Consider the following 20,450-nt stretch of genomic DNA (forward strand, 5'->3'; position numbering starts at 1 on the left):
CAGGTTGTAGAATACATTCAAAAGTTATAAGGCGAACTAGCTAATAAAAGTTCTTAGTCGACGATCAGAATAATAAGATTATATTCAGCAACGCATTCTTATATTGCTCCTGTATTTCACGAAGCCGATTCGTCTATTAAGATTTCTAAAAGAAATTGAAAAACGGAAACTAGAACTTTGCCAAGATTTGGGAGTATAAAAGACGGCATTCAAAATCAATAATATAGTTAAGGTCTGCGCTGTTACACTTAATTATCACTGATGGAGAGTGACTGGTTACCAACTTGAGCAGAAGAGTCAGAATTATACATCTCTACCATTCCTTCATATACAACGTAAGGGGATGCACCTGGGACATTACTCGGATTTCTATTTTTGATGTGTCTTCTAGGTCTTACTGGTCTAGGAGAACAAATAGTGTTCCTAATTCTTCTCAAGTGAGTAGCATTAGACATGAGTTCCGGAACATGTAATAGCTCGTAAACAGATATTTTCGTTAAGTTTTGAGAAATTATACCTTCGTAGATTTCCTTTACTTCATCACTATACACTTCAGAATCTTCGCATTTGCTGGGAGTCAATTTGAAACCTTTAGGTAGCAATTCTTTTGCAAGGTACATTTTTTGGTTATCTGAAAGAAGAACCTTGAGCGAAAACACCAATTTTTCCAAACTAATTGTAGCGCAATTTTCATCAAATAATTCTCCGATTTTTTCCGCTGTCAAGTTTGTAGAAAAATCACATCGTGATGCAACAAAACTGATGTCGAAAAATGTAACAAAAATAAAAATACAAAATGATAATCTCATGAACATGACTAATAATGACTTTTTAGTTAATGCGAATGACTTCCATTAAGAATAAACTTCAAATTAACATATATTGTAAACTTTAAAACAAGTTTCGTTTATATGAGGAAATATCGCTCAAATGTAATAATATAAACCAGTTACCTTTTTTGCCGCCGTAGTTAGACGGCAACTTTGATTTTATTAATAACAATCAATTATGTAGACGATTTTAGGACATTTTCTGGTAAACATCAATATGTGTATCTTTAAATAGGAACCCTGAACAGGGAGTTCAGTCAAGTTTATATGTAATATTTTAATTCATAGAAAGAGCAATATACCGAGAATTTTTTTAAACATTAGGTCAATTCTGGCACTGCGGCAACTCATTTGTGCTGTTTGAGGCGCCAGTAATTAGGATCTAAAAACAAACCTGAATGCAAAGTTATGAGATTTAAAATGTCGGGATAACTATCGTATTTGTGGGAACTGAATAACCAATTGCTTTATTTATTTAAAGTTTATTATCAAGCATAAATTATTCTTTTATTAAAATAATCAATGGATTGCAGAAATTTAGAATGAAGAATAAATACAAAAAAATTTACTTTTATATAATATTTTCTTGTTTTTGTTTATTTGGTAGAAAAGGAATTTTTGTGTGGAGTAATATTTATTTTGTTGAAAACTATGATAATCCATTTATCAATGAACAACCATATAACTTGGGAAATTTTAACCAAGATTCTGTTCAAAATCATGGAATAACGAGAATAAGCTCAAATAGTGAAAATCCTTTGATCCTAGAGGGCCCAATTAGATTTGATCAGCCCATAACTGCTTTAGGTAAACAACTTGCAGCTGAGCTTAAAAATATTCAATTTGGAAGTAATAATTTGTTTGAGAATCAAGACACGGAGTTAGTTCAATCTAAAAATAATCTAGGGCAAGATGTTTTTGTAAGGCATGAGGAGAAAATCGAGCAAAAAAAAGCCAAATCAAAATCGAAATCTGAAACAGTAGAAGATGATTTGCCAATAAATTCTTCTTCTTCGATTTCACATAGAGAATATTTTCTTCCCATTCCGAAAGAGCTCGGAAAAGGAGTTAAATTAAATGAAAGTTGCCTCTTTTCACCCACGCCAATGAAGATCCCGAAAAAAAATGTCTTTTGGAAAAAAATTGAAGATTCAAAAGTAGATTACCGTTCTGAAGTTATTAGTCCGGTATCCAACGACAATACTCCATTCAGAACATCCTCCGAATGTTTAAATTTATTTGACGAAGCTTTTAATGCTTATCGAAAAAAGGAATTATTAATTTCTCCAGAAAGATTTGTGAGCTTAACAAGACAAGTTGGCATGCAACTACGAGATTCTTTATTAAGCACTAATTATGTGGTTTCTACAGAAGATTCGTGTTTGGCAATGAGGATGGTACTATTTTTACCGCATCAATTAAGAAATACCGTAAACTGCAAATCTGCAATTATCGCTGCAATAAGGGATTTAGAAGAGATGTCTAATTTTGAGCTTTTGGGACAGTTCGATGATCACATAGAATCAAAATTCAAAGATGTTTCATTTGCTTGTAAAAATACACTTAAATTCAATGAGCCAATTAGACATTTTGGTAACACACAAATTTTTAAGCCTAGCGAAATGGCAAAACTTTTCAGACTAGATTTAACTGCAAAAGACTTGCAGTTTTTTCATAGACTTTCAATTCCACATAGAAAAGCAGCTCTGAAAGTTCAAGAAAGCTATCAAAAATATATGAAAGATACTTTGCTTTATGATGTTGCCGCATCAATAATATTTCTGCTAAATGAATTGCACATGGTTGATCAGTCAATAGAACAATGCAGTATTGTTGTAATTCTTTGTACTTCCATACAAAACGGTGAGAATTCAAACTTGAATCAAATTACTGCAGAGCAAATGTGCAAGGAACTGGGGATAGAAATCGCTTCAAAAAAGCATAATGTAAAATATAGTAGTTCAATACTTGTTCAATTGTTGAAGAGACAGACTCACGGTAGACCAATATTCGAACGAGAATTAACCTCATATACTCTTCCTTCTGGGAAAACGTTTTTATCATCGTCTAAATATGGGTATCCAAAAATATCTACAAATTTAGAGATTTGGCCATCTGTAGGTAAGATATTTTCAGATGGTACAATCAGTAGTTATTCTGTTCCAGTATGTACAGGACTCCTCGCATTTGAATTTAACAGGTTTTTATTTTTGAGCACTATCATTGAAAGATACTTAATTGTTTCTGGGCTAAGTAAATTGAAATTAACGGTGGAAGATATTTGTTTAATTGCAAAATACTATCTTGCATACAAAAAATACTTCAGAAATGAGTTGGGGAACAAAATCCCTCTAGAAGATGCGATCCCTCTGGCAATATTTAGAGTTTCTCAAAAGTTGAGCTTAGATATATTCACGATTTCAGCATGTAGAGAGATATATAGGGAGTTTTCTCAAGAAGAAGAAGCTGCATTAAAGAAGATTACTGGCTTTAGTCTTCAAGATAAGTTGGAAAGTTATTATTCAAAACCACCTTTTAGTTATAACTCGAACATTGTTTTAACGAGTCTTCCTAAAATTATGGTTAAAGGAAAGAACGAATTTAATAGTTGGAGTGTATTCCAAAAAAATAATGTTTGTTCTCAATTAGAACACTACGTTTTAAACAGAATGGTACTTTTCGTGGCTTATGTTCTTGCATTTTGGAGGAAGAACAGATCTTCCGAAAAAATACCATTTAAAAATTTTACTGAGATATGCAGTGGTTTTTCTGGAGATTATGTGGGTTTTAAGCCAAAAGTTAATGATTTCAAATTATTTACAGAAGATTGGTTGCTTCAGAAGGACAAAATAACTCTTTATGCAAGTACTCTAGATTCAGTTTGGAATAACTTTTTGATGTTCGAAAGTACTGCTTTTCCGAAAAATACAGAGGAATCTGAATTGGATTATTTACAGAGGATCTATCACAATACACTTGTACCTGAACCATTATTTATTGAAGACTGGAAAAATATAGAACTTCCTATTCGAATTGACATTGCGGAATTCATTAAATTGTTGCCACTCGTGCATAAACCTTTAGATATATTTTCCACTCTTGATAATATAACTCTTAATCACGTAACATTAATCAGAGCATTTCTTGAGTCTTTCTTTGAAGAAACTTACCAGTTTCCAATAATTATTTCTGAAAAGGATATACTTTTGTTACTTGAGCGTCGTGAACTCGAGAAAAGGTCCATGGATGAATTGTTTTTCGAGATCATGTCAGCTAAGAGTGATTGGACATGGATTAAACAGGAAACATCATCGCACGCAATTCTTAAGCTTCTTGAATATTTGAACACGGTAAAAAAGAGTGTGGAGGATCATATTAAAAGAACACCAACAAAAAGTGACATTTACTCGGTGCCTAGGGCAATATTTGTTCATGGAAAATGGTTAATAAAAGCGCCTCATCCGATATTTTCCCCATCAACACCTTTACAAAAGAGAGCTTTGAATGGACTTCCTAAGTTTCTAATAAATAAGGCCCGTTATATTCAAGCGTATTTTATCAATGCTTTTAAAACAATTCTTCAGTTTGATCTTTCACTCCATCTTGCAGACATCGTTTATTCACTCACAAATTGTGCAGGTGATGACAAAAAACTAGTAGAATTACTCAAGGAACGGATTTCTGCTAAGAATGGTCAGGAATTTGTTACCCATAAAGTAGTCAGTGAAATTTATAGTTCTTGCATGTCCTTCAGTTTCTATAGGTATCTCCTTAAAGGTGCGCTGTCAGAAGAACAAGCATTTGCAGCATCCAGAGTATTTTACAAGCCAAAAATTGGCTGGAAATTTCTTCCTCCAAATGTTCCCGATTTTTCAAAACTTTTGGTATTAAGCAAAGCCTTCAAAATTGAAAGTAATAGCAATGAATTTGATCAAGATCCTTATAAAAAAATAGATGAAACAAATACTCAAAAAATAATTATTAGGCCTTATACATGGGCAGCTTTAAAAGGAATTCATGAACAAAAAAAACTAGAAATTTGGCAACTTAACAGGGCAATATCTATGTGTGCATATTTTAATCATTGGATTTCACATAAGTTTTCTATGAAAAATCCAAAAGACCTTCAAGTATCAAACTGCATAAATGCAATATACCGTTTAAAGAATAATAATGAAAGATTATCTCAATCAGAAATATTGCAGGTTTTTTTAAGATACATAGGAATATCTTTTTTGACAGAAGATGATATTCGTGAAATGCTCTCAGCATTCACTTCATTTGAATCTATAGGTAAACCAAATAACATGGGTTCTAGGCAGTGGTTAATTAACTTATATAGAATTCCTCAAATTCAAGAGAACAACCAAAATTCTTTACCAGAAAAATTTGAATCACTCAGATTCTCTACCCCTCCTGTATTTGGTGAACAAAGAACTCTTTTTGAACGTGACCAGGCACAAATAATAACTACTAAAAACTTAGAGATTCCCGAAATTTTTATACCGGCGGATCTAGATTCTGATTCGCTTAATAATATCAGAGAATTACTTGAGAGCTTTACTTTTCGTTATTTAGATAGAATCGGGATTGCTGAAACTGATCTTAAAGATCTAAATTTTTCAATGAAAGATGTGCTTTATAAAATGCGGAGTGACCGAAAACTATCGTTTTCTGAAGCAATGGAACAATATATATCTGAAATTGGAAGCAAAATTCAAGGAAATATTTTTAAGAAGCTTTCAGGAGCGTTCTACAAATTTATTTTCCTAAAGTTTGCAAGCAACAATGAAGAGTCATTTGAACAGATACTGAGGCGAATATCTATGAGTAGGGTAATTACTGATAAAGGAAAACTTCCTTTTGATATTCCATTGGGTCTTGTTGCAGGGAAACTTGATCTGGGTCTCCCATATAATTTTCATTCTTTTGGAGAGATGAACTTCGCACGGTTGGTGGTGGCTTATGTAAATGAATATTTGATAGAACAATTTGATCTTAGAAATAAAATTTCAGCTGATGGCACTCTTGATAAAAATATTCTCAAGGAATTTCCCGGGTTTCTTAGTGAGGATTGTGTCGCAAAAGGTATGGATATTATTAGGAAGGGGGGAATCGACCTTCAACATGCATTGGACCAATCTTGCTTACCAGAATTGCCCTGGATAAACACAAAAGTGTTAAGAATGCTAATATCTGGGCTAATGACATATTGCAAATTAAATTTAAAGGGCTTTCCTGCTGAAAGAAATGGAAGAAGTATTTTGGATTTTTCCAGGGAAAACTTAAATTTTCCTCTTGTATCATTTGATAAACGCTTCGAAACATGGACCATGCAAAATGTAAGGAAAAATACAAGAGTTGAGGAAATTAGAGACTTTGATTCTAGGTTTTCAACTCTGGAATCCGTTGGGATTGTAGATCCGATTACAGGAGTCATTATTTCTTCGAACTTCAATTATTGTAGTGAAATGAATATACCACAGGTAAACAGACTGCTAACTAAGCTTCAATATTACAAGCATTGTATTTCTGATAATACAGTATCGAACCTTGACGTTGATCGATTATTGGATCTGAATATTTGGTGCATTGCTCTACGTCAGGAACTACCTGGGATGAAGAAGACGTACTCAAACATGTTATTTACTTACTTTGGAATCCGTGGAACTATTAGAGAGAGCTTTGAGATTCTAGAAGATTCGTTCGAATTTTTAGAGGAATCTTGGCTAGGAAACAACTCTATGATATCAATTAAACGATGGATTCAGGAATTTTATTCATCACACTCTAAAGCATTCTCCCAATTAAATTCTCTTATAAAATCTGGAAAGCTTTTTTGCCCAAGAATAATTACTGAAGAAGAATTATACCAATTACAAATTATTCAGAAAGAAACCGTGTTTAATCGTGTAGAGGCATTCCAGGGATTTTCTGAAGTTTTCTTAAGGGAAAAGTACGGAATAATTTTTGAATCTAGACCAATCATTGTAGCACTTTTGGTGAATGGGTTTTCAAGAATTAAGGCATCTAATTACAATATAACGTTAATCAGGTCCATGGTGCCTATTGCATCTGATGAAATTTCAAACTATTTAATTGAAGCCTTTAATGAATTTGAAACTAATTTACTAAAAGGTGGTCTATCTTCTTTACAAGATTTATATCAAAATCCAATTTGCGAACGTATACAAGGAAATTGGTATTTTCACGTTAATATGGAAACAATAAATAGAATTAATGGGTCAACAATTTCAAAATTTATCTTTTCCGAATTGCAAATAAATAGATTCCAAAACATTGTGGCATTTTTAAACACTGCTTTGAGCTCTAAGTATTCAGATAAACTTTTGGGATCTTATATTTCGTTTAAACATATTGCTACATTATTTAAAGCAGAAATTGATCTTTCTTCTTTTGCCCATTTCCTTAATTATTTCCACCGAATATTACAGGATGACTTGAGTTTCTCACCATGGCTTACAGTAAAGGCATTAAAAGGAATTCTCCAAGCTTTTATTAATTGGGAAAAAATAGAAATTTTCAAGGTTTCACCAAAAAATTTGAGTTTCGCAGTTTCAAATGTAGATATGGGAAAATATAGTAATTCACCAGTAGGAATGATCAATGGTAAATGGCATTGGTATACTTGGTGTAAAAAACCAAATTTTGATACTTTAATACAACGTGAAGTTTTGGGGGATGAGGTTGTACATGTTTTAACTTCTCAGGAAAGAAATATATACGGAATTCCTAGTATCAAGCATAAATTCGAGATTACTACTTTATTTATTCAATATTTTCTTCAGGAAATATTGAATATTCTTATACCCTTCAGACCTGATGTTACTATAAAAATATTCAGAGGAGAAACAAGTTTATCTCCTGAATCAGTCGAGTTCCTTAAGGACCTATGGGAGCACTATAAAAACTCATTTATTTATAGAGGTTCTCTACCTAAACACGATTTATTTCACAATCCGGTAATAAATGTTGTAAATAAACAGAAATTCTTCCCAAATGCTGGAATTCCTCAGTTTGATAATTTTGATTTGTCATCTATTCCATCATCTCTGGTGGGAATAGGGAATTTCTATGGTGGATTTAATCTCAGATCTAAGTTAGAAATTAATAGATTGGTGACTATTTGCGTATTCATTAATCTAAGCTTTGAAGTTTTTATTGATGGTTCTACAAATAGCAACGATATTCTTGAACCAATAGACTTATATCCCATATTTAAGGATAAGATGGAAAAATCGATTACTGAAATAAGCGAAGAAATTATTGAATTTTTCAAAAAAGATTACCCATTTTATTCAAATAAACAAGAAAAGATATCACATTTAAAGATTACACTACTTAATTATGGTAATTTTGAGGAATCTATGCTAGATAAAGGATGGGATTTTTCAAAATTATACAAGAAACCTATTACCTTTGCAATCCAAAATGGTTACAAAATGAATTTTAATTTGAAGAGTTATCTGCCTAAAGTAACAAACTAAACATATATTAATATAACCTTATAAGTTTTTCCTAAATTTTCTGTCTCACATTTTCTCGGAGTTACAAATTGTCAAATCAATAGATTTTGAAATAGAATATTGTTTCATTCATTGATATAAATCTTTTAAATCGGAATTATTTAATAAATTATCTGATTTAGAAACATAAACAATTCAATTACATGTGAAATTGAGATTGTAGGCTAATTTGTGGAGGAAGATCTTATTTATTAAGTATTTTGCTTTGATTACTAAGAAAATAACAGGGCTCCCTTTCTGCAGTAGTGTTAAATAATTCTCCCAATTTATTTCCCAAGACGATTTTGTTCAGTTCCTTATTCCTTTTTTCCCATTCTCCCCAATTTACATGTTCAGGCACGATGGAACTTTGAATTATTGTAGAATTATTATCTTTATTATTAAGGTTATTTGGGAATTTTAGGAAAGGTTCCTTTATGAACTGCATCACCTAAGACAATGCCTTATTTCAATTAAAAAAAAATATTCGTAAATAAACTCACCGGTAGATCTCTATTAGTATGGTTCATAGTAAGTCCTAGATATTGCTCTCTGTTACAAAATATTTTTCTAGTTTCGTTTACACTATTTTCTGGATCTCTAGGTATCTCCCAAAGACCGTATTGTTGAAGATTTATCAAATTTTGTCTCATTCTGATGTAATTCCTTCTCTTTATAGAAAGCAAAGGATACTTATCCATGATTTTTAAATAAATCTAAAACAATAATTAGATCAAATATTATAAGTGAATATATACTTACGTCATATGATAATTTAACTTCATTAGAGCTTGAAGTTTCGTTTGTTTTAATTTCAAAATCATTAATTGTTTCAGAAATTTCCGATTCACTGGATATTTCCGACGATTCATTAAATTTTCCAAATGCCTCAACTTCGCTTTCAAGTTCAGAGTCATCTTCGTTCATTTTAAAGTATTTGCAACTATTGCAACTATTGCAACATTTGCAAATTTTGCTAGAACAATCTTTATGAATCCCTCTTAATTTAGTGAGGTTAGCATTACTTGAGAATAAATTTGAACATGAATCTGAGTGCCCAAAACTTCCCGAGCACGAATTAAAACTATTTGTACAACTATTACAGTTCAAAACGTCCAAATTAGAATGACAAATTCTACAGCTTAATCCTTTTGATGAAGAATAGCATCTTTTTGAACAACAAGAAGTGTCATTTTTTTCATCACTATATGGGTTAACAATAATTTGATGTCTATATGGGTTTACAAAATTGCGGCGGATTCCAATTTGTGTAAAACAAAAGGTGATTTCACCCTCCTCCAAAATTAAATTAGAAAAATTCTCAATTATCCCAATAAAAAATAGTATTGTAATTGCAAAATTTCTAATTTGTTCATGTATCATTTTATTTTGTTCTTTGAAATAATAAATCCAAATGCATGAACAATAAGGCGCCGCTTCACATAAAAAATCTTAAATATTACATAAGTGCATCATTAATCTATCTTTAATCTAATGAACGTACACAAATCACGATATAGAGCATTAAATTTCATATTTATAGTTAAATTAGCCACTATTTTACACGAATACTATAATTTATTATTGCATATATACTTATTAAATTATGATTAGAGTCGAGTTTTGAGAATAATTTCCTTGTTTAAACCCGTCATGAATTATGTCAGATCCTTCGATTTCAACATTATATTCTTTTGACCTAAGGCTTATTGTCCCGAGGGCACCCTCTTGTCTAAGAGTTAATTTATTAACAACATCATATTTGGAATAATTTTTTAAAAGGAACTGATGTTTCCCTATAGTGACTTTGTCTGGATAAATAATGATCATTTCATTAGAGATGATGTCGAATACCTGGTCTTTATAATAGAATTTTCCGTTGTTAACTTTATATATAATACCATTAATGTTAACTTCTTGTATAGAACCTGGATTGTGAGATAGCTTCACTACAACTTCTGTAAGTGAAGACTGATAAGTTGTAACTAAACCATATTCTCCTATTGAATCACAACTACAGATTATTTTACCCTGTTTGAATTCTGTTTCACAACCATTTTGAGACCAAGAATCATCTTCTCCTTTTGATGCGCATTTATAGCTTAAATATTTACCCAAAACAAAATTGGGGCTGTATTCTGGGCTAACAATAAAATTAATTTTGTTGCTAATTCCATAAAGACGATATTCGTAACCGCACCTTGATATGAAGACATCATATAATTTTTGAAAAACCCCATTATAACTTGTATCAAGCTGTATTTTATTGGTTAATTCAATAAGATAATCTTCTAACGGAGGTTTAATAATAGTAAAACCATATCTTGGATCTTGGCATTTAACAAATAGATTTCTTCCCCAGCTTCCTTGAAAATCAATATTACTTTGGTGTAAATTAAAGTATATATTCCTTACTAACAAAATATCAATATTATCAAGTTTTCCGTTACTCAGGTCGAGAGCAGGAATAAATAGTTCATTTCCCAGATTAATACCGGTATATAAATCTAGCTCAGAAACTATCGAGCTTTGAATTGTTAATTTGCTCTTTTTTCCTTTAATTTCTACGTTACTCCCAAAATCATTATTCATTGCCCACTGATTAACTGAAAATGCTCCAAACAAATTAGCATCAATTTCGGGATCGACCAATACTCTCAATTCAACTAAGAAATCTAAAATGTCGATTATCAAATTTTTAAATCCTTGATTATATCCGCATTCGGCCTTTAATGCTATTCTAAATAATTTTTCGGATTCAAATGGAGAGTTTGGTAATGAAAGTCTATCCAACTTTCCATAATTAAACTCTAGTAATCTCCAGAAAATATATAAAATCATTACTGAATTTCCTCCTGTCGTATCTCTACTATCGGGATTTATTTCAATTAATCCTTGTTCAAAGTTTTTCAACTGTTCTAATGACAAAAAATCTAGTTTTGTAGATAGAACCGATGCAATCATCAATCTGTCATTTAAATTTCCAATTGTTCGATTATTCAAAAAATATTCCAACAAGTCAGAATAATCCTTTTTAAATTCGTCTTCTAGCTGAACGGCTTGTTCCATGTTAATTTCTTTTGATTTTTCAAAGATTAAAAATCTACATTTAGAACCAGAATCTTCTAAACAAAACATATTCCTTAAATGTTTATCTATATCATTATTGTTGATATCTGAACAGTCTATTCCACAAAGCAGTTCATTATCTTGATTATGAATAATCAGGTGTACTTTCCAAGACTCATGATTTGTTGGCAATCTTAAATATTGTGGAATTTCCGACGATAAAAAGGATAGTAATATTGAATTGCTTTTGAACTTGTTATTTTGCTCGTTTTCGGAGCTTTCATCATTAGTAGTTGCAAGTAATGAATATTTCCAGCTGCTCATTCCAGATAAGTTTGAAATCATGATATTAATTGGAGTAATTTGTTTAACCCCCCTATTTCCAATTTTATCTTTAATTTTTATTAACGAAAAATCGTGTTCAAACGAAAAATCCTTCCAGACATATGATACATATTCACCAGAAGAGTCTAGATTATCAATGTTGTTTCTTCTCACAATTAAATCTAATTCATTTTCATTGATTGTTTTGTTAGAGTTTTCTTTTGAAACTAAAAGTATTACAGTGAGCCTTCTATCTCTTGGATTAACCTCAATTCCAGTAATATTGAATTGAATTGAGACAGCTATTGGTTCTTTTTTAATTATTTGATCTGTTAAGTTGTACATAATAGGAGTAGTTTTCAACCTGAAATAACCAGTATTTTCAAAATATGCAAAAGAAAAAAATTTTAAGTCTTTTAAATTGTTCCAGCCATTCCCTCCAATAAATTTTACTTGCGTCAACATTAAAGTCTTTGAAGCTTTAGAAATTACCTTTGGAATCTTAAGTGGGATGATTTGTAGCGGTAATTCTTTATTAACTAACGAAAGAGAAAAGTTTTGGCATTCAACTGCATCGATAGTTTTACTTTTTATCCCTACCGCAAGAACCATATAAGTTAAATATTCTTGTGGTATTAAGCCAAGTTCGGTGTAGGTAGTATTACCTGAAAGAGTTGTATTCGACTGTTGAAATGAGCATGCTTGACCCCAATACGAACCATCTGTTCTACATGCTGCCATTAATCCTTCACTAATACTTTCGACTTGATTTTTATCAGAAGTTGCAGAGCAGTAATATCGAATTTCTTGATCTTGAAATTGAAAATCGGCTTGATAGCTTCTCGAAGCTCTGCAAGATGAACATCCTGTTTTGATTGAGTCGCAATATCCAGCTTGAGAAACGATCTGGTCTATAGTTTTAGAAGTACCCGTTTCGATTGTTATTCTTGGATAATTTTTAGAAACAATCGATGGAAAATAAGCATTAATATTCGGCTGGATTGTTTCATTATGCAAAATTAATTTATCCTTCGAAGAAGTGAATGAACCTAGACTGGAAATTTTTGTAATATTTATCATTGATATTGGCTGTTCTAAGATATTTATGTCTAAGTTTATTTTTGAAGTAGATTTTATACAGTCAAGTGCCCCTCCCTTAATATATTCTTCATCTGAAATTGAAATTCTACAGCTACCTATTGAGAATAATAATTCTGGATTAAAGTAATTATCTTTGATAATCCCAAGACTCTCTCCCATTTCTAATTCAATGCTTTTCAAATAATTATTTGAGAAGTAACTCTTTAAAAATGTTTTGCAATTGTTTGTAGAATTATATGGTATAGAATATGGGATAATTTGTTGAATAATAGAAGAAATGGGGATTTTTGATTTTGTTAATGCTCCTGGGAAATTAATTAGTTTGTTCGGAATATATGTCCTAGATAATTCTCCCATTTCAGAAGCTTGCTGTGTTGTGCTAGTTTCTAGCGATGTTGCAATATCAAAAATCGCATATCCAAATAAATCGGGTAAATCGTTTCCTAAGTCTAAGTTACTTAACTCGAGCGTTATATTTAATAAAACCGTTACTCCGACGATCCCATTTATTTGAGGAAGTTCATCTTGCTGATCTAATGGCCTCCAAAATGATAATGATGTTGGGAGAGTTGTTCTTTGAATGATATCTGGTTTTGCATAATATGTTATATTTATATCCTGCCCTAATCTTGAAAAGGAAAAATCCATGTATTGCAGTTCTTTTTCAAACTCTGTACAAAAATCCAAACTAGAATATGCAGATTCAGGAATTGCACATTTGAAATTCAAAGACAAACTTTCATCTGGAACGAACTCGGGTATATTTTTTAGCCGGATATTAATTGGAAGAAAGTGATTGCAGTAACTAGATAATTTGGGATTTGAAATGATCATATATGGCTGAAGTATATTGGGCCTAGATTTAGAAAATAGTGGCGTAAGGCTTTTTTCGGATAAATATGTTATATATGGCATTGGTTTACCCTTAAGGCCGTAGTATGTGATTGCAGAACAACTGCACTTGAATTCAATCGTTTGATTTGTAAAATGTTTTACCCTCTCTGTAGTGCATAGCTCATCTGAAAGTTCGGATTTATCCTGTTTCATTGCTGTACATTTCACTTCCGAATAATCCAATTCCTCTTTATATTCTACGAAGAAAGAAAGCTCAACATTACTTTCTAGATTCCAAATTTCATATTCCAAAGTGCATAACACAAAGGAACTAAATGCAAGAGGATATTCTTCAATATTTTTTAGGTTCTTCATGAGCAAGTAGTTACTAAGGTAGCCACCTGTCCTTATCACAGTAATTGTGTTGAAGCTCTTTGAACAAGATTTAAATCCTTCGATTGCCAAATTATTTTCATATAATTTTTCATTAATTTTGTAATAAACACCATCGTGGAATAGTATGTTTTTGGGTTGAATATCTTTCATACTTATTTCAGGAAAAGATATCCCACCTACTTTAAGACCTTTGCTCATATCAACCTGATTGAACGTACTGCTAAATAGAACATTACCTGTTTTTTCTGTAATAATGGAGTACTGATCATGAATTCCATGGGTATAACTTTTTCTAGAAGCTACACCCTGATAAACACTTAACAAAACCTTCAAATTTTCAGGAGATAACTCTGGAAGAGGATTTGTGACACCAATTAGATCAGTTGAGTTCAATACGAGGTTATCAAGTCCATTCACTAAAAAACATTCTACCAAAGTGTATATTCTTTGTATTGAATTAAATGGCAATGACTTTTTAATATCAAGCCTTTCTCCGTAGTAGTACTTGCTCAAGATTCTGTTTATTACTGCTAATGTTGTTGGCTGCGCAAAAGGATAATCTTGATTAAATGATACAGTGTGTGAATTTACTGCAGTTTCATATATTAATTCAAAATATTTTCCCCATACAAGTTCAAAAGTAGTTGGAAGTGAAAAAAGAGCATTAACAAGACTCATTGTGTCAACATAGGAAAGGTAAGAAATTGGATTTGTAACAACAGCTATTGCATCCTCAATCTGTGATTCAGAAATATCTGGAGAGGTATTTACAATTGTGTAGTTACAAAGATTATAAGCGAAAGGATTCTCTTCATTAAGCTTGGGTAAACACCATTCAGCATAAGGACTTCTACTCATATCTCCTTCACAATTCACAAAGCAACCCTGATCCCACTTATCTGCGGTTCTAGTAAATACATACCATTTTGAATGGGTAGGTGGTAGCCTAAGACCAAATCTATTATGCTGACCAGAGAGCACCATTTCAAAAATCTGACTTTCTGGGCTAAATACAGGGGTATTCAAAGCAACTGCAGAAAATAAAAATGGTGTTATTGTGAAATTATAATGATGGGTTACATTCACAGGTGTATAGAGCGCATCTGATATTGAAGTATTCCCAGGGTTTGGTTCAAGAATATTCGAGCTTTTAGCTATAAATCCATTATTTACGAAGATCCATTGTGCGTATTCATGCATACCTTCATCAGATCTATATATTCTAGGATTTAATTTTTCATATTCACTTAATTTTACAGCTTTTAAAGATTTAATATTATTCTTCTCTGTCTCCTCACTTACAAATATGAACGCCCTTAATACACAGTAAGTTGGGCTTCCGTAGAACTTAGATAGTACAAAAGGAGGAATTTTTACAGACCCACCAACTTTTCCACCTGAACTAAGTATATCTCCAAGCGTTACAATTTCGGGCATTGCTATTAAATCTATGTTCTCTATTTCAGGGCACATTAACCAAGCTCGTAGTTTTAGTTGAGAACTTTCAGTCCAAGTATTGTCAGGATAAACGTCCATATAAAACTGATAAGAAAAGTTTCTGTTCATAAATATCCCTGGAAGGATTCCACCTGCATATGGATCTGTATAAGGTGTGATTTGCGTTAGTTGAATAGGCTGATAAACGTCGGTAACAATTGTATAATAGTGTTGAAAATAATAATAAGTGTTCATTGGAGAACAACATGTATCGTTTGAAAGGGTGTTATATATGAACATAGTGTTGGTGTGATATTCTCCTGCTTTGAAGGTAAATGTTGTTGTATTTAATCCAACAGGAGTCCACCTATCTGGAACAGACTTTAAACATGACTGGAATCCACTCGAAATTTGAGCAGGAATATCTTCTTGAAAATTTCCATAATAAAATTTAAGTGCAATCATCCTTGAATTTGGGATTGCTGTTAAATTTGAAGCACAGAATTCAGTGAAATTCATTTGATCAATGACTTCTGTTTTCCAGGGAATTATCCTAGGATTCGAGCAGATCCAACAACCATTAGGTTCAGAGCAATGCCCAAACCTATCTTGCATATATTGAAAATTGAAATTAAAAAAAGAATCTCCAGCTATCAGATCTCTACCTGAATATTGTACAAAAGGAACGTTGAGTCTTGGGGAGGGGGATGTAAGTTGTAATCCAGGTGTTGCTCCAAATATATGAAACGATGGGTATGCCCCCAGAAATTGCACATTTGAATTATAATCGAAAATTGAAGAGGAATTTAAAGAACTATGCACTCCGTATTGAAGTATTGAAGTAATCATGGTTTGCATATTGCTTACACCATATTGAAGAAATTCCAGTGGAGGCGGATAAAATGCTGTTCTATATACATCTGAAATATTAGTAGATTGAGATGAACAGATTGTATCTGCAAATCCTGGATTTGTTGAGCTTGGAACAAGAGGAAATGTTCCGTTAAAATAACATCCACCATAGTAGTTCCCCGTTTCTATCCATTGTGAATTGGGAGATCCCACAGGAAAGCCATTTTCATACCAATCTGCACCAAATGGGATCTTATTCCAGTAAGATTGAACCGTTACGGTGTTCCTAAAAATTTTCGATGATTTTTTATCTAACAAAGCCTCAAGTTCTTTGGGATAATCTTTGACAGACCCATCCGGTTCTTCAGTAGTTGGATAATAAAAGTCGTAATTACTTGTGCAAGTGATATCAGAATTAGGTATTCTAGAAGGAGGTACTATTCTAACAAAAGGGCTTGTAATTGGAATATTTGTATTTCCCCAAGCAACAAATCCAGCATATTTACCGGGCTCTGTGTATGTTGTGTACAACACACCATTTGAAAATTTATCATTAGGTACCAACATTGGGAAAAAACCTCCAAATCCAGTAGGAGGAGTCCAGAAAGATGATAATCCTGAGCTCTGTTTTGATAATTCATAGCTTAAAGTTATGTTAGCAGAGAATTCTATGACAGGAATATTTGTACCATGAGAATTGGTACCAGGAACAATTTCCGAATAATCAACGCTAATTTTAAATGGGAAAGATGTAGCCTTAAATAAGTATACAGAAATACCAACTTCATTCATAACGTCCTTTCCAAATATTGTGGGATCAAATTGGTATTTAACATCCCTATCCATTATTTGAGGTATTTTATTTGGAAGCTGTTCATTAAATTCTTTAACGATATTTACAAGTTTTGATCCTTCCAACCAAATTGTAATATTGTTTGCTCCATTAAATATTGAATAAGTAGTTTCACTGTCCATCAAAGCTTGTGCAATATCAGTACATGCTTTGACAACTTTTACTGTGTCTGCACCTAGTTGAAATTTTTGTAAGCTTTTTTGTAATGAAACTGAATCACAGATAATATTTTTAATTGGAGTCATACCACTTTTTGGATAAGATCCAATAAACTGAATTGTTATTGGATGCATGAACTGACATGGACTAACAAAATTGGTTACTTGGCTATCTATAGAAAGAAAGTTGCCCACTCCTGGTCCAATAGATAGATGTGCCAAATTAAATCCCATCGGGTAGTAATAAACTCTGTCAGGAGGACCGTTCATATCTACATTTGCATCTACCATGCTAAACATACATATTTTATTACTCGTAAATGGAGACAAAATTAAAATAAATAACAAGTACTTTAATCGTTTTATCTTCATCTTAAGAAACGAGGTTATCAAAAAGACTTTCATATTGTCCATACTATTGGCAAAATTCCTTCAAAATCACCCTTATTTTACCCCTCCAATAAAAAAAACTACTTTTAACAACCACCACACATTTTTACATAATTATTGCTACTTGACAGAATGAAAAAATTTAAATTGTTAAAGAAAATGATGAAATTATGCCCGTGATTAAAAAGTATGTTTAAGTTTTAAAAATAATGTTTCTATTTTAGAATTTTAAATGTCAATATTTCACCAATGTAAATTAATTGAGAATAACTAGTTATAGTGGCAATAGTAATTAAAATGCAACATTTCTTCGTTATAAATGAGATCAATAATAATAAATTTTGGTTTTTATAAGAATAAAAATGCTAAATACGGGGTTCACATGAATTTTAACAATTATATTAAAAACGGACTATTTCAATTTTCTTTGCATTGCCAAAAACATTGTATTATACTGTCTGCGCCAAATTCTTATAAATAAAAATTAGGCTTTTCTGATTCAGTTCTAATAAGGCGTTCGATATTAAATGAAACATTTTTTTTCAATTAATAGGATACTTCCAAATATCTCTATTGAATTAAAGTTCGGTTTAAATAATATTTTTGATTTAATTCAAGATCAGCATACCCAGTACAGAATATTAAATGCGATTTACATTCTATGTATTGATCTCAAAAATGATATTATCTTGGAATCTGGATCGGTTATAAACGATCTTATTAAATTGATAGGAAGATTACTAGAATTGGAAAAGTACGAAGAGAATAATAATTTAGATTTAAACATAATTGCAGTTGAAACATTTTTAGACGTTTTTTTCCTTCTTAAATTTCCAAAAAATTGTCAGTTAATTAACATAATCAATTCAAAAATAAGTGAATTAAAATTAAAAAATTTTTGGGTCTTAGGTCAATTAATAAACGAACTTTATCAGAATTCCAGAGAGAGTAACTATAAACTTCACGAATCAATTCTCATTGAAAACAGGCACATTGAAAACAGGACCTTCGAACAAAAAGACAGAAATATTGAATCAGATACTTTAAATGTGAAGTTTGATGAACATTTTGAAGATTTTCAAGATATTAGCCAAATATTTGAATATAAGAATTCGATCAAGATTGGTGTTCCTACATATTTGGATTTTGAATACGAGCCATACAATAGCAAAAGGATCAATTTCTTTTATTTAGATGAAGATGAGATGGATGTAGTCTATAGAAACGTAAAGTTTTCATTTAGCTTGACAAATCAAATATTGGAAAATTTGTTTAATACATTGAAAAATTTCCAAAACAAATATCAGTATAACCCTGTTTCAATTTTGATATACAGACTAATTATTTACAGATACACGGAATTTGGAAATAATACAATTAATAAACTGAATCAATTGATTGAAAATTCAAAATCTGAAGCTCTTGTAACTTCTTTATTTGAGTGTTCTTTATTAATTAAAGATGAAGAATTATATAATATTTTTGATTTTTATATTCAATTAGAAAACTCTCATGATTTTTTAGATGTAGTTATAACTATCAACAACCTTATTCGGTTGCATTTGGAAAATTATTCATCTTCGCTAAATAAATTTTCTTCTTGGATAAAGACAAAAAAAAATGATCGGATTCTAAAGCTTGACAGAAAACTTATCAATGCAAATTTTCCAAATACATTTGAAATGGTAAAGTACTATTTGGACCATTTTAAAACTGAATTATGTTTAATTTCAAAAAAGTTTCAGATTTTGGCGTCAACACTTAAAGAAAATAATCATGAATATTGTTACAACCACATTGAATTAGCTTTAAATGAGATTAAAACCTTAATTTTTTCAACTCCAATCTTTAATAGAAACGACTTGTTGGAAATTATTCGCAATTTATTTTCAATAAATTTAGATGAATATATTAATTTATATTTTTACATGTACAGTTGTGATTCTGCAAATGGCGAACCTGCAAGAAAAATTAATAATTATTTAGATACTAAACACTTAATTAATTCCACGTTACATAATGCAAAATACTTTCAAAAAAATTATTTATCTAAATCAGAATCTTGTGACCTCAGGTTTCGTTCAATAAAATTACTTAGAGAAATTCAAAATTATGATTTTTTAAAAGAATTGCTATTTGTATTACAAACTATATCAAAAAGGCAGCAATTAATTTTTTGGTGGTATATTAATTCCAATGAAATTCCGTTTATTTCTGAATTCGTTTCGAAATTATTTGCAGAAAGAAGAAGAATAGGAACATTACAATGTTATTTAAGCTGTATGGAAATTGAGTTTACGAATTTACTTAATAATAATCTTCAAGCTCATAATAACGGTAAGTAGATATGGCTCATTCCTAAAATAAACTGAAAAGAAAAGCCTGCATTGCGTTTTAAAACATTAATACAAAGATTATTGGTACATTTTAAGCTTATAAGATATTTAAATGAAGGATTTTTTAAAAAAGTTATCTATTCTTCTTTAATCTCTAATAAATAAAACTTGCTTGATTATTAAGTAATTCAGTTATCTCCTAAATCTATGGAGTCTGCTATATTTATTCATATTGCTCGTCTTAATAAAAGTTCTTGGCAATCAGCAATTTACAGATTCCCAATTAGTATCCCTATATGCATGCAGGGCGCCAAAAGTGATTTTTATTATTAATATATTATGAA

The 20,450-nt window shown here is 31.1% G+C and overlaps 5 protein-coding genes across 5 annotated transcripts; 2 read left to right on the forward strand and 3 right to left on the reverse strand.

The window, feature by feature from the left end:
• Window positions 1-248: 248 nt before the first annotated feature.
• cubi_00637 (uncharacterized protein) lies at window positions 249-809 on the reverse strand (the record flags this gene model as incomplete). Its single annotated transcript, XM_029017650.1, has 1 exon — window positions 249-809. One exon carries the CDS (start codon window positions 807-809, stop codon window positions 249-251), a length of 561 nt encoding a protein of 186 aa, XP_028873448.1.
• Window positions 810-1,372: 563 nt separating this feature from the next.
• On the forward strand, window positions 1,373-8,338 carry cubi_00638 (uncharacterized protein; the record flags this gene model as incomplete). Its single annotated transcript, XM_029017651.1, has 1 exon — window positions 1,373-8,338. One exon carries the CDS (start codon window positions 1,373-1,375, stop codon window positions 8,336-8,338), a length of 6,966 nt encoding a protein of 2,321 aa, XP_028873449.1.
• Window positions 8,339-8,561: 223 nt separating this feature from the next.
• cubi_00639 (uncharacterized protein) lies at window positions 8,562-9,739 on the reverse strand (the record flags this gene model as incomplete). Its single annotated transcript, XM_029017652.1, has 3 exons — window positions 8,562-8,807; window positions 8,860-9,072; window positions 9,119-9,739. 3 exons carry the CDS (start codon window positions 9,737-9,739, stop codon window positions 8,562-8,564), a joined length of 1,080 nt encoding a protein of 359 aa, XP_028873450.1.
• A 216-nt stretch (window positions 9,740-9,955) lies between these two features.
• On the reverse strand, window positions 9,956-17,752 carry cubi_00640 (uncharacterized protein; the record flags this gene model as incomplete). Its single annotated transcript, XM_029017653.1, has 1 exon — window positions 9,956-17,752. One exon carries the CDS (start codon window positions 17,750-17,752, stop codon window positions 9,956-9,958), a length of 7,797 nt encoding a protein of 2,598 aa, XP_028873451.1.
• Window positions 17,753-18,297: 545 nt separating this feature from the next.
• Window positions 18,298-20,115, forward strand: cubi_00641 (uncharacterized protein; the record flags this gene model as incomplete). The annotated part of the gene is made up of 1 exon (XM_029017654.1): window positions 18,298-20,115. The coding sequence occupies one exon, from the start codon at window positions 18,298-18,300 to the stop codon at window positions 20,113-20,115; it is 1,818 nt and encodes a 605-aa protein (XP_028873452.1).
• Window positions 20,116-20,450: the final 335 nt, after the last annotated feature.

This window comes from Cryptosporidium ubiquitum, assembly GCF_001865345.1.
Source record: "Cryptosporidium ubiquitum isolate 39726 chromosome Unknown contig_7, whole genome shotgun sequence".
Lineage (NCBI taxonomy): Eukaryota > Apicomplexa > Conoidasida > Eucoccidiorida > Cryptosporidiidae > Cryptosporidium > Cryptosporidium ubiquitum.